The sequence below is a fragment of the Haliotis asinina genome, chromosome 14 (assembly GCF_037392515.1).
Source record: "Haliotis asinina isolate JCU_RB_2024 chromosome 14, JCU_Hal_asi_v2, whole genome shotgun sequence".
NCBI lineage: Eukaryota > Metazoa > Mollusca > Gastropoda > Lepetellida > Haliotidae > Haliotis > Haliotis asinina.
The window spans coordinates 32,658,489-32,673,084 of record NC_090293.1 but is presented as its reverse complement, the minus strand read 5'-3'; the positions used below and the strand labels follow the sequence as shown (position 1 = coordinate 32,673,084).

Here is a 14,596-nt window from a genome sequence, read left to right as displayed (position 1 = left end):
TATGAGTACACAACGTTTATTATGAGTACACAACGTTTATTATGAGTACACAACGTTTATTATGAGTACACAACGTTGCGGAGTTAATGCTTACTCCTTCATCAGGTGACCTTCATCAGGTGACCTTCATCAGGTGATGAAGGAGTAAGCATTGACTCCGAACGTTGTGTACTCATATTGAAGAAGTTATATCCATAAAATCTTCAGTCTAGCTGTATGTTGAGATCAGAGTACAGATTCTTACAAGCACCCATAAATACGAAAATGAAGCTATTTCTCAACAATACCTCATCAAAGGTAGCGTAATGGGTTAGCGTAGAGGCAGAGAATGACCTTGTGTTAAATGGCAGCTTTGAAAACGTTGTCTCCAGTTTAGTTTGTGTTTGATGTACTTGTTAATGAAGACACATTTGTGCGGAAGCCGCGATAGCTGAGCGGGTTAGGCGGCTGATGTTGTGTGCTCAGGACTCATCTGTGTGCTGGCGACAAGGGCTCACTTGCACAAAGCGATTTAGTGCTACAGCAGTTGTAACTCTCACTCTCCAACACAGGCTTAAGATCGCTTAGTGCAAGTGGGCCCAGGGACCTCACTTTGAGGGCGTCCGTTCGAATCCCGTATCGGTGTCAACCCCCAAAAGTACCGGAATCTTACTTTTATGAGAAAGCGTAACCCCAAACATAGCATATGTAACACAAAGACACATTTCATTAAAAATCTACTCCACGTGACAAAAATACATAATTATATACAAAAACGTTTCACGCTTGCTGCTTCTTCACCACTTAATGCTGTGTATCTAATGACAGCACTTCAGTTTAATATTGAATCACGTCCCATGAATTGTGTGGCGAGTAAATACTAACAACTAGATTATTGGACACAGAGATCGTTATTCTTTCTTTACAAAATGTTAGTCTAAAACTGTACACGACACTAACATTTTGATGAACAAACACAATTAACGTTATGGCGAAGCGACAAACAGAGGCTGCTACAGCTATTGTTTGATCGCGATGGTGGATGCTGTCTGCTCCCATAAATAATGTTAAATATACCCCCGGGTATATCAGGACGTGGGTGTTTGTAAGGGGGAGGCGGAGATCAAAGCAGGGAACCTAGAGAAAAAACGCATCACCAGCAACAGACGAACTCATCCCCCATGATTGCACGGTTAGCATTCAAGGGGAGGCATCTTAAACAGATCCTGTGTTGATCATCGACTCACTCCACTCCACTCCACTCCACTCCACTCCACTCCACTCCACTCCTCTGTCCCCTCTACTGTGTATGCATAGGTTAAATATAAATATCCAAAGTATTGATCATCGACTCAGTCACTCACTGTCTCAATCCACTCCACTCCACTCCGCTCCGCTCCGCTCCACTCCACTCCACTCCGCTCCGCTCCACTCCACTCCACTCCACTCCTCTGTCCCCTCTACTGTGTATGCATAGGTTAAATATAAATATCCAAAGTATTGATCATCGACTCAAGTCACTCACTGTCTCACTCCACTTCACTCCACTTCACTCCACCGCCCCTCTCTTTTGTATCTATAGTTAAATGTACAGTAAATATCCAAAGTATTGATCATCGACTCACTCTTCTAATTCTTCACCCCGCTCCGCTCCCCTCCGCTCCACCCCACTCCTCTCCGCTCTTCTCCACTCTCTCCCCTACCCTCCACTCCACTCCACCCCACCCCACTCCTCTCCGCTCCTCTCCACAGCCCCTCTCTTTTGTATGTATAGCTTAAATGTAAATATTCAAAGTATTGATCATCGACTCACTCCTCTCCGCTCCACTCCTTTCCTCTCCGCTCCACTTCACTACGCTCCGCTCCTCTCGTCTCCACTCCACTCCACTCCACTCCACCACCCCTCTCTTTTGTATGTATAGCTTAAATGTAAATATCTAAAGTATTGATCATCGACTCACTCCGCTCCACCCCTCTCAGCTCCTCTCCATTCCACGCCACTCAACTCTACTCCGCTCCTCTCCGCTCCACTCCACTCCGCTCCACTCCACTCCACTCCACCGCCCCTTTCCTGTGCGTGGTATAGGTTAAATTACATTGTAAATGTCCAAAGCAAGATCAGTTAACATAACACCATTAACCAAAACATGCATCACATAAATTTCAATTTACACATCTGGGCATGAAATAAATGTTAGCGTGTTATGATATACGTACGGTATGTCAAAAGGGTTTAAGTGACGACGATTCGCCAAGGACGATTCGGTTCAATGACAGATGCCTAAGCTGGTCTCGAGTCGAATCCCCTTGCCATTATCTATATTCTCTATCAATAACCCATACCTCCCGGGTAGTGGGACACATATATTTTTAACAGGCAGACGTATGTACAGTTTCCTGTCAAGTGCGTACAGCCACGGCATACACACTGAGAGGAGATTCCCGTTTACACGGCTGCCATTTTCGTCTTTTGATCAACCGGTGCTGCAAGGGATGTGCTCTATTAAAGGACTGGGCGTCCATGACTTCTTTCGTGTACATGTATATATACAACCTAGTATTGACATACCTGGAAATGAATTATTATAGATTTTTTTATTATTGTTCTCAGTCACGATAGTGGGAGGACAAGTTCGCACGCAGGCTGCAAGTGTTTTAATATCTGAATATTAATAGACCGATATTGGATGAAAACTTAGCATTTAATGTGCTAGCGTTTAATACCTGCAGATGAAGTACTATTGCTGTTCTAATATTGAATGAGAATGAGTATGTAGGATACAAGCGTTTTAATACCTCGAGGCTGAGCCAGGTCTGCATATTTGCCATGTGTCTCCTGAATTTTAGCAATCACCGAAAGGACAGAAAAACGTAATGATATAATTAATAGGCTGTATGCGGGCCTTTTATATTTAGTGTTATATAGGAAGGACGACAGTATATATATGGATGAACAACCTTTTCATTTTTATGAGAGCGACGTTTCGGTATAGGTTCTAACATCGTTATCAAGCAAGTGATGAACAGTAAAATTATGGGGAATATATATACAAGTTAGAGAATATGTTTGTACAGTTTGATTCTCTAACTAGCATATACGCTCCCCTTCCTCATACTGTTCATCACTTGCATGATAACGTGTTAGAACCTACACCGAAACGTCTCTCTCAACGCAATAAAAAAGTTGTTCATCCATAATTCTATATTGTCATCCTTCCTTACGATTCCAGTTTCTATATGGCTCCCAAAGAAGTTACTGACATTAAGCTCCTTCCCTCTCTCTCTGTTTCTCTCTCTCTCTCTCTCTCTCTCTGTCTGTCTTTCACTCTCTCCCTCACGCTCTGATGAAATCCCCAAAGAACAATAACAAAGTTCCCATTAAACCCTCATTTAAATTTACGACCCTCATTTAATTAAACTATCCACTCACCTGCGCAAAGACGCCAAACACGGTCTTAAGGATACAGGTATTCTTTGCAACGCTGTCTTTACCCGTTTGTTGGCCATACAGTCTACCTGCTTTATACATATGAAAGATCTCGATAAGGGTTATTGAATTACAAACACGTTTAACAACTATTGTCACGTATGGACCAATATGTACCCTCTGCACTGTGTATATCGATACATGCTTGTACTAGGGTATGACTATTGGCGTGTGATATTTTGTTTCACAGTAGCACTGATTGAGACCAATGCCCTTCAATCTCCCGCTCAGAGTTACTGATAATAACGGATATCTACCGTACATACCTCAATATAGGCCGCTACCAACGTGTTGCGCTGGTCTTTGAGTGAGTGCGTGAGTCCTACGATCATGAGTGAGTAATGCGATCGTGAGTGACTGTTGAGTCTTACGATCACGAGTGAGTAATACGATCATGAGTGAGTAATACGATCATGAGTGGAGTGAGTAATACGATCATGAGTGAGGAATGCGACCATGAGTGAGTCCTACGATTATGAGTGAGTGAGTGAGTTCTGCGATCATGAGTGAGTAATACGATCATGAGTAATACGATCATGAGTGGGTAAGTCCTACGATCATGAGTGAGTAATACGATAATGAGAGAGTGAGTGAGTGAGTCCCTACGATTATGAGTGAGGAAGGGAGTTGTACGACTATGAGTGAGTGAGTAATGCGATCGTGAGTGACTAATACGATCATAAGTGAGTTCTACGGTCATGAAGGAGTGAATAATACGATCATGGGTGACTAATACGATCATGAGTGAGTCCTACGATTATGAGTGAGTAATACGATCATGAGTAATACGATCATGAATGAGTGAGTAATACGATCATGAGTGAGTAACACGATCATGAGTGGGGGAGTGCTGGTGAGTCTTACGATCATGGATTCGAACATAATACAGAAAAACATAACCCAGGGTCCGGCGTTAAACTAAGAAAGCGTGAGCGTTTATGGTTTTGTGCCACTTGTAGCAATATCAAAGTGGAGAAAACAGGAAATGGACTTGCTCTCATGTGGGGAATCAAACATGGGTCTTTGACGTGACAAGCGAATGCTTCAATCTCGTTCCTACCGCACCGTCCATGTTAAACCACGAACAAGTCTCAAACGTTACCGCTATCTATATACCGACTACAGTATGCCGTTTGAGTTCGCCAGCAGCACGACTAACGTAAAGATGATAGAAGGGCTTAGCTCCCTTAGCGTGAATTAAACCCTGTCCTGCCTTGTTACCGTCAGACAAAGCATACTTACAATTGGTTTCAAGCAGTGTTTGTACAATGTCTTAAGGATTGAAAAAGCTGTTGAAATATTCAACGTGTGTGTACACAATGTGACTTGGTCATTCCCGTTGCAGTGACTATTATACAAGTTCATTAAACCTGCAGTGAATGATGTTGATATGCACTAAAGAGAGTTAAACAGGGCAACAGATCGATACAGGATAGTGTACATGTATAGAAGACACAATGGTGTCGCATTCTGCTCTTTTGTTTGTAAGCATGGAAGCAATCACCCTGAATGTCTTCTTTCACTCGTTACCGATTCCACAGTCTCCTGAAACCAAAAAGACATGATCATATCAGCGGTGTGTTCTGGATGGTTCCTGTGTCCAAAGCTGGAGCTGCTTGGCATCAGTAGTGAGGGTCGCAAGATCTGGGCTGGAACCAGTCTTAACCGTCGCTAACAACAATTACTTGTCTCTGAAATGAACATATTTCACAGAAAACAGTTCATAGCGAAAAAATAAAATGTAATGAAAATGAGCCTTGAGACTTTCTTCAAGCTGTGGAAATCTACACTTGCCATATTTTCAAGACAATCGTGGGCTTCTTGGATATATTTACTTCAGGGTCTGTATGACAGACTAGTATCGTATATTGGTCGTAAGAGACGAGTAACGGAGTCGGGTTGCCAGGCTTGATAACTCGCTTTACACATGTCGCAATGTCCTAATCGCCTAAATCTATGTTCATGATATCAGTCACTGGATGTTCTCACCCAGAATGGATTATTTGCATACCGCGGTCATAGATATGAATATTGATGGGTGGGAAGTTAAGCAACTTACAAAAATTGGGATCACATATATGTTTTTTGTTTGGTTTGGTCGCCCGACAACGTGGATCTGTGAAATGATCCCCTTTACCCAGTGCTTTTATTTGTTAAACGCTACACATGCATTAATCCACCTATACAGCTGCGGTCGGCAAATAAACGAATGTGGACCAGACAATCAGGTGATGGATATTACCCACAACGATCTCAGTCGGGGTGTTTTAACACCGTAAGGTTTACTCTTCTGATTCGCTGCTTCCAATAACCAGCTTCTCAACAAATACTGGTAAGAGTTCCCCCATCCCAGATATTACTAATAAAATACACTAAAATTATTAACAAAACCTAATATAACAGCTATCAGAGAATTCGTGAGAAATAACTAAAACGCCCAAAATTAATTGGAATATCTAGGCTCGAACAACATTGTGTTGCCTCTGTTAATCTGCGGAAGAAAGAAGTGGGGCGCGGAAGAAAGAAGTGGAGCTCGGAAGGCACTTTTTCCGAAATAGTGTAACCCAGATTGTCCACTAGGTCTACTTGATACCCGAGTCGACACGAGTTGACAGTCAGGCAAAAAACAATAAAAATATATAAACAAATCGACTGTTTTTTGTTTCATCTGAAACGTCAATGGCACCAACAATCGATTTATATACATATATATATTGTTTTTAATATTTAAGTTTCACATACGTTTCATTCAAAATTGCACCACACAGCTTCCCCGCAAGGCAGTACATTTCCAAACAAACACATAAAAAAATCATTAAGAGATACTCCAATATTTCATTATGAAAACAGGATCTCCGAGGGTTATAAATAAAATATGACACCATTTATGGACTTAATAATATTGGCTTAATGGTGTTATCACGTCATTACTTATTAATGGACGACCTGAAACATTTTATGATGAAGAGACACATTATGAATAATGCAGGCTAATTACTCCAGTAATCACGAAGCTTGGCAATAAACCAAGAGCCTAACTTCAAAACAAACATCTAAAAGACCTCAGTTAAAAGCAAATAAAACATTTGTAAAACTGTATCGAGTTTTTTTCCGGGTTATTAAAATATAATATCTTCAATTTGCTCCATACAATGAAAGCAATTGCTTTCTCAAAATTTAATATGCGGTAGTATATCACAACGGATGCTGACAACTATACATTTTTCGAAGTAGGGTGTGGTCTTTGTACATTTCGAGTTCCAAATGCATTATGGGAAATATAATGATAACTGATGATTTTTTTCTCTCTGTCAGTAAATATTTCACAGCCCAAACTGAAATGACAATATATAAATCACACCTCATGTAACATATACCATCTTTGGGATTACACGTTCTTAGGAAAGTACCGATTGTAGAAATTGTCGAACCCACACTCTTAGAGCCGTGCACCTAATCGTCGGACGCCTAACCCGCTAAGCCACCGCGACTTCCATCCCAAAAGTACTGGAATCTTCACTTTACTAAGAAAGTGTAATACCCAAATAACATGTCACATTTGCCCACTTTCAAAATGACATTGTGTAATCAAAACTAGACCTCTTTCTACAGGACTGTTGTCTTGAACTGTTTGATTCTGATTAAAGACACTAGTTTGATATTAGTCATTAAAATATATACATAAACGTATTTTAAAAGTTAACTGGGGTTGACTTGACAGAATCTATGGGGAAGATACAATGTCTTTAAAATACACTTTATTATCTCTGTGGCAGAAGATAGACCTAATGTGTAGCAATGTTATTACCGGTATTAATGATCATATTATGTTACATGCATGGGGTTATTTTCTTAATTCAAATATAATTGTTGATGTAACTATCTCTGTCGTCAGAATAGTAGAGACGACATACACTAGTTGTTGACATTTTACAAGGAACTTTAACATTATATATTTCCCTCAGTACGAATACTAAGGGAGTTAATAGGTGTAACCTTATCCCGAGCTTGTCTATTATTCCCCATTAAAAATTGTAAGAATAATGTAGTCAGTTCCCTCTCGCAAACGCCAATATGTGATTCTTAAAGAAAATATCAATATGTAATGTCGAGTTGACAATGAAGTTACAGATTCTGTCCAACATCTTGACGGTGGATGCCCTCCCTTAGCACAAACAGCATACCTAAACCACACTATGACGTGACTCGTTGCTTCCCTATGCCAATGACTCCGGAGTCCATCCATGGCACAACCCTGAACATGTTCAGGGCGTCATAAAGAATATTAACATCTTTAAACTACTCTAGAATTCCAGTCAACAAACCTGATCGTGTCCTTTTTGATAAAGCCAGTGAGTTTATGGACAGTATCAAACGTATTCTTCACTTGACATCATTGCCATTGATTTACGTGTTACTTTAGTCTAGCCTAAACATTTTTCTTACGTTTGAATTTCGTAAGATCCGAGTCATATTTTGCACACTTGTGTGGAATCAACTTAACTACAATGATATGATTTCTGTTTAATTTTTCGCTGCTTATTTATCGAGTAGCAACCATTTATCAACATGAACGCCCTTAACATGGCTGGCTATGGGTGTCGTGCATTGTGGAAAACATTGTAAGATGATAAATGTGATATCATGAGTTAAATATTGGTCTGAGCATTGCGCTGAAGTTGTGTCCTGTCCCTTTTTTTGGCAGCAAACGTTATTGGTAAGATTCAAGAGACGCTTTCTAAATATGCGGACCTCGTTTTTGAAATGTCTGGCTTGTATCCCAAGTACACGTCATCAGTCTCCCCGTTGTTGTCGGTGCCCCTTGGTTTGGTACCTCCTGATCTCTTGGCAGTGTTCAGGAGAGTGTGGGGAGCACTCCACGGAGAGCACAGCCCTTCTGACACGCTGGGTAATGCAGAAGGCTGTAATGTTGAGTCCAAATATTGTAGATGGGGCCATTGGCTGGTGATGAGCCTTGCCGGCCTGACTGTGCCAGAATCAGAATTCTCTCTGATGAATTTTCATGACGATTATTACCCCGGATAACCCAAACTGTCTGTGATGGTTATCCCACCGCGATGAGATAATATGTCAAGCCTTTTTCTTATGTCCCCCGCCGGGAAATTGCCGGAATATTGCTAAAGCGGTGTGAAATCATGCTGGTTCACTGCATCACTACATAAAGTTATAGCTACACTATACTTTACAACCCTTCTGTTACATTGTCACACCCGACGCCGATACTATCACACCCGACACCGTTTCATGTCTTATCCGTAACCGTGACTGTCACAGGTAAAACCGTAGCTGCTTGGTTTTGTTAACGCTGCACTCACCAATATTCCACGTATATGTTGGCGGTCTGTAAATAATCGAATGTAAATCACACAATCCAGTGATCAACAGCATGAGCACTGATCTACGCAAGTTGGATACGATGACACGTGTCAACCAAGTCAACGAACCTGACCACCCGATCCTGTTAGTTGCCTTTAACGACAAGCGTGGGATACTGAAGACCAACTCTAACTTGGATCTTCACATGTCTACCATCGATCAAAATAAAGAGACAAGAAAAAGTCGAAGCATCGTTAATAATTAAAATCAAGTCAGTTTATTATGATCACTAACGATGACGTTGTCTGTTTGCCTCCCAAGTTTAATTATTTTCATTTCTGTTGTCCGCGTTTAGTGCAGTTTGTAGCAATGTTTTCTGACGAACATTCCACTGTAATCACGATCGATTTCGATCACTAAAGGAGACGTGTGTGAATTCGGCGGCTCACGAGTATTTTATGTAAGCTTCATTTAGTCTCAGCCCTCGACACCAGTAAAATGCCTTGACGCTGTTACTGTCACACCCGTTTACAAGATGACGTGAGTCGGTATGGTTTCACGACGCTTCTAGCAATATCACCCCGGGAGACATCCGAAATTGTCTTCACACATTGTATCCATGTAGGGAATCGAACCCAGGATGAAGTGAATACACAAGGCCATGCAGGAAGTGGTCAGATGCAACACGTTTTATTTGGGATTATTCTGTCTCAATTAAATACAGATTCTTGTACATTTGTTTGGATACGAATCCACATTGTCAGAGTCAACACAAAGTCGACCGTCGAACCCACTCAGCCACCGTGTTTTTCAAAAGTGTTGAGGGCTTACTTTGTATGACTGAGAATGTAGTTGTGTCTGTTATTATGTCATATAACTAAAAATGAATTATGTGTCTTTGACGTTAGAATATTTTGTTATGGCATGTTTAGCCATAAAGACGTATTTTTAAAATTTTGAATGAGGTCACACAAAATTTAAGATTTGTAAACTTAGCTACGTTAATGGTGCTGATATTGGCCAACGTTTAAGCTCGAATTGTATTATGAGTGTTTTCGAAGACGATAGTCAGTTTGTATTATAGTCCGTTTGGCTCAAAAGATGACCGATGAATTGCAGTCTAGCTCGAAAACTAATAAACATAACATACTCCATAAAATGCTGATCATAATCAGAACATCACACCAACTCTGTGAGGTTTTTGCAGAATATTTTTCCTTAAAATAAAAATAATTGTTTAACAAACTATCATTAAAATATTGACACAGTTCACTAATTGTTACGAGGGAAGGGTGCGGAGAAAGGGACAACCAGGTGTGAGAGAGCATGGAGACGGCACAGCACAGGTTAATGAATAAATAACTTTCTCGGCACTTGTGCACGTGCTTCGCGAACACCTGGCTGTGCCTTTCTCTGCACTCCTCCCTTGTAATCAACAGTTAGCCGTGTCAGTATTAAAAACCTTCAGAGTTGGTATGATGGTTTTATTATGATCAGCGTCTTATTGAGTATGTTATGTTTATTAGCTCACGAGTTACATTGCAATTCGTCGGTCCGCGTTTGAGCCATACGGACTACAGTTTTCCCCCAGAAGCGTGAGTTGTGAACAGCTTGCACACCTGGCTCTTCTACCAGCAAGCAGTACCCCCTCGGAAAAACAGCGATATCTGACAACAAATTACTAATGATCGTTTACTAAACAACTTTTATGTTCAGGTGTCCAAAATAATTAAACATCAGGGTTGATCTGTCAGTTTTCATATCACTGTGCAATATTTGGTTTTGTTGCAGTTATTAGAGTTGATGTCAGTAATCCATCGGTCTCAAATGAAGTCAAATGGACTGATGATAAGACTCAGGTTATGAATGGGTTAGGGAGACAACTCTAACATAGTATTGAGAAGAGCTCAGCAATCGAGTGAGTGAGTGAATTACGTTTTACGCCGCTTTTAGCAATATTCCAGCAATATCACGGCGGGGGACACCAGAAAATGGGCTTCACACATTGTACCCATGTGGGGAATCGAACCCGGGTCTTCGGCGTGACGAGCGAACGCCTTAACCACTACGTTACCCCACCGCCCCCTCAGCAATCGAATAATAATAATAATCGAATAATAATAATAATGCAATAATAATACTCCCCAAAGCGTCAATACACTCTGCAGTATTCCAGATATGTGGCGGTGGTCTGTAAATAATGATCCAGTGATCAACATCATGAGCACCGATCTAAGCAGTTGAGATACGATGACATATGTCAATCCATCTGCGAGCCTGACCACCCGATCCCGTTAGTCGTCTTTCAGGACAAGCATGGATTGTGAAGACAAATTATAAGCTGAATCTTCACGGGTTTACATACATTTCAGGCATAATAGTCCATTTCTTCTTTTGCGGTCCTTAACAGCGACGTCGCCATATTTTGGAAAAATCTCTGAGTGCGGCGTAAAACTTAAACTCTCTCACTCACCTCAATCGCGACCACTAGACAACTACAGACCACTAGACATCTGTCAGTTGCTATTACCGTTCTAATAACGATTTTACTGACCCTTAATGTGTTTGCTTTCTTTTTACAGCATAATGTTCAGTGTGACCCGTGAAAGTCCGGTGTAGAATATGCCTTCAGCAACCTATGCTTGCCATAAAAGGCGACGATGCCTCTCGTAAGAGGCGACTAACGGGATCGTGTGGTCAGGCTCGCTGACTTGGTTTGCACATGTATCAGTACTGTGATATTTTCCGATCAGTGATAGCAAGACAAATTTGTGTCAATCATGAATAATATCATTGGTTTAGAAATGAGCAGTGCAAAGCCACAGCAGATTAACAGCACTCAATTAGCCTAGCAAAGCACGCACTGACATTGCCAACGGCAAATACAGGTGAACTTTTACCAAATGTTACCACTTGCGCAGATCGATGCCCATGCTGGGTATCACTGGATTGTCTGGTCCAGACTCGAATATTTACTGCCCGCCGCTATATAGCTGGAATATTGCTGAGTGCGGCGTAAAACTAAACTCACTCACTCATAATAATCAGTGTCGTCATCAGTAACGAAACGATACATTAAAACATGCAAACGAATGGTTGTGGTTCGTCACAAGCTATGGTTTCTCCTGTTGGAGATCCCTCAAGGTGTTTTGTCAACTCGTCATGCATTACGTGTAGGAGAAACCACTTCTTCTAGGGTTTACTCGAGATTGTGAACCCTGCGAGGGGAGAAGTGAGGACTATCAAGGCTTACAGTCTCTAGAAAACACCAGCAGGGGTGGTTTCTCCGACTTATCAACCGTTTTTTCTTCAAAATATTTTTAAATAATGTGTAACGATCGACATCGACGCCCCCCGTGCAAGTTTCATATCGACAAACATTCTCATTCTTCAAAGACATCCTTACAAAACTGTTGAGTTTGAGGGAAAACTAGTTATCGTCATTATATAGTATGACTACAAATTATCTGAAGAATTTAAAGGTTCCAATTTTTTTTCTCACTCATTATACTCACGTATTAAATGTGAATATTAGCAGGACGCAACTCCTGTTTCAAAGACAGGTGAACAGTTAGCATTTCATCAAATCACCATGGACAGCAATGCAGGCTTCAATGAGGCGGGGCATACTACGGATCTAAGAAGTTAGAAAGTCGTGGTCCATGTTGTCCCAGTGTCGGATCACAATTTGTCAGATTTTCCCGGTTGACACGTTCCTTCATAAGTCCCCAAATATTTTCTATTGGATTTAGGTCAACGCTATAGCTTGACCAATCTAATAATGTCATATTTGGGGTCCGAAACCGGGCCTGTTAATGCTTTGAAGGATGTTTCGGGTCGTTATCCTGCAGGAAACTCCAAACATTCCCATAGAGCAAGTGAGATGATGGAAGTGAAAATCCCTCGAAAATATCTGTGTACCGCTTACTGTTCACATTTCCTTCCAATACACAGAGAGGCGTTGCCCCTAAAACAGATACGCCACCCCACACGTTAAATTTCGGGCTGTACTTAGGGCGCATATACAAAGTTTATTTCAGTTTGTTTGATTCAGAATTTCAGTGTATTAACAGCCACACAGAACTTTCATCTGAGAAAGTCACATTGCCATTGTCCCAGTTAAAATTCCAGTGCTGTAAGCACCAGTTCAACCTTCGCTCCATTTGTTTAGGTTTCATGGCTAGTGATGGAATTCCTCATCTTTTCTGCCAACCCATTGCATGCAGCTCAGTCCTAGTTTTCTCCTAACAGACAGTCACGGTTCCTCTATCAATCATATCCAGTCTTAAGTTTTCTAAACTACTTCGTTTGGAATTAGAACAAGAATACCAAGCCGCCTCCTGTCACCTACCTGAGCCCCGCTGGTGCTCAATGCCATAGTCATTTGCAATATTTTTCAAAACACGATAAACAGTGGACAAAGGGATGCCTGTTCTACTTGAAATCACTTTAGCTGATCTGATGTCCGCGTTAAAATACTCTCAAATGAACTCTTCTCTTGAACCACAGGCAAACTGCAGTGCAAATGAAATATACTTTATTATACATTTTAAGCGCCACTCATGGTATTCAGATCGTTCTTCGCCTCCATTACTATCATATTCTCTATGCTGCGTAACCCCATTTGCACTACATTTTGCCTGTGCTTGAACCCAAGCTGGTCAAGGTCGTTCATACTAGAAATCCAATTAAACATCTTCCTAAAATTCTTAATAATTTCTGTCCATACTACATATTTGATTTTTTTCAGTACTTTGATATATTACGATCAGTGATAGCAAGACAAATTTGTAGCAATCATGAATAATATCCTTGATTTAGAAATGAGCAGTGCAAAGTCACAGCAGATCAGCTGCACTCAGTTAGCCTTGCAAAGCACGCACTGACATTGCCAACGGACAAAAACAGGTGAACCTTTACCAAATGTTACCAGTCTCTAGTGACTTTGAATTAATTTTGCAATGATCACGATTCTGCCGCGTGGATCTGTATGTTTTGACTGTTGTTTCTTAACGTCAACACGACCACTGATGTAGTGGTTAGAGCGTCCGTCCGGAGAGCGATAGGTAGCGGGTTCGATGAACGGCCGCGTCATACCAAAGGACGTTAAAATATGGTTCTTGTTTGTCATTGCCTGACGCGAGGAAAATAAGAGCTGGTCGGCCGGGAGTCAGTATAATGTGTCAGAGTAGGGTATTCATGCTTAACTGGTAACTCAGTGAGCTAACTTTATAAACCTATATTAAGTCTGGGCTAGTACAAAGTCACACATACACACGTACGCGAGCGAAATGTTCTTAAAGAACGAATAAACCCAATTTTTTGCTACTCTTTTTACCACTGCATATGAAAGACTTCTGGTTAGTCATAAACGGAACACCATTTTTAAAAAGAAAAACTAGTGGTTAATTAATACCAATCGCTTAAAAGGTGCTAAAAAGCCGTCTGCTTATCTCTCGCCCGCAAAGGAAACCACAGACAGGTTACATAACTCTGTCGCCAGAGCCCTGCAGGGACGTCTTACGAGGGACGTTACGACTTTCAGTTAGTTGTGTAGGAAATGTGTAGGAAGTCCGTCATTTTGCTGATTTCTCGACGTCAACAAAGCCATGCCGAATTGTTTTGTTGCCGTCAATTGCTCCTTGGGGACGGGTGATGGTGTCACTATGCACAGATTTCCATCGGACCCCGTAGTTTGTGCTTAAATTGGTTGTTTGTGTGTGCGAAGCGAACACTATGGAAGTCTGTGGTAAATACTAAATCGGATGGTTCGTCCCCTACCACGTTTCCAGG

The 14,596-nt window shown here is 41.2% G+C and overlaps 1 protein-coding gene across 1 annotated transcript in view; it reads right to left on the bottom strand.

The window, feature by feature from the left end:
- Positions 1 to 14,596, bottom strand: part of LOC137260761 (uncharacterized) — a 40,048-nt gene that overhangs the window by 8,227 nt on the left and 17,225 nt on the right. The window contains exon 2 of the mRNA XM_067798337.1: positions 3,410 to 3,495. Coding sequence (XP_067654438.1) covers positions 3,410 to 3,495 — 86 coding nt within the window. The remainder of the gene's footprint in view (positions 1 to 3,409; positions 3,496 to 14,596) is intronic.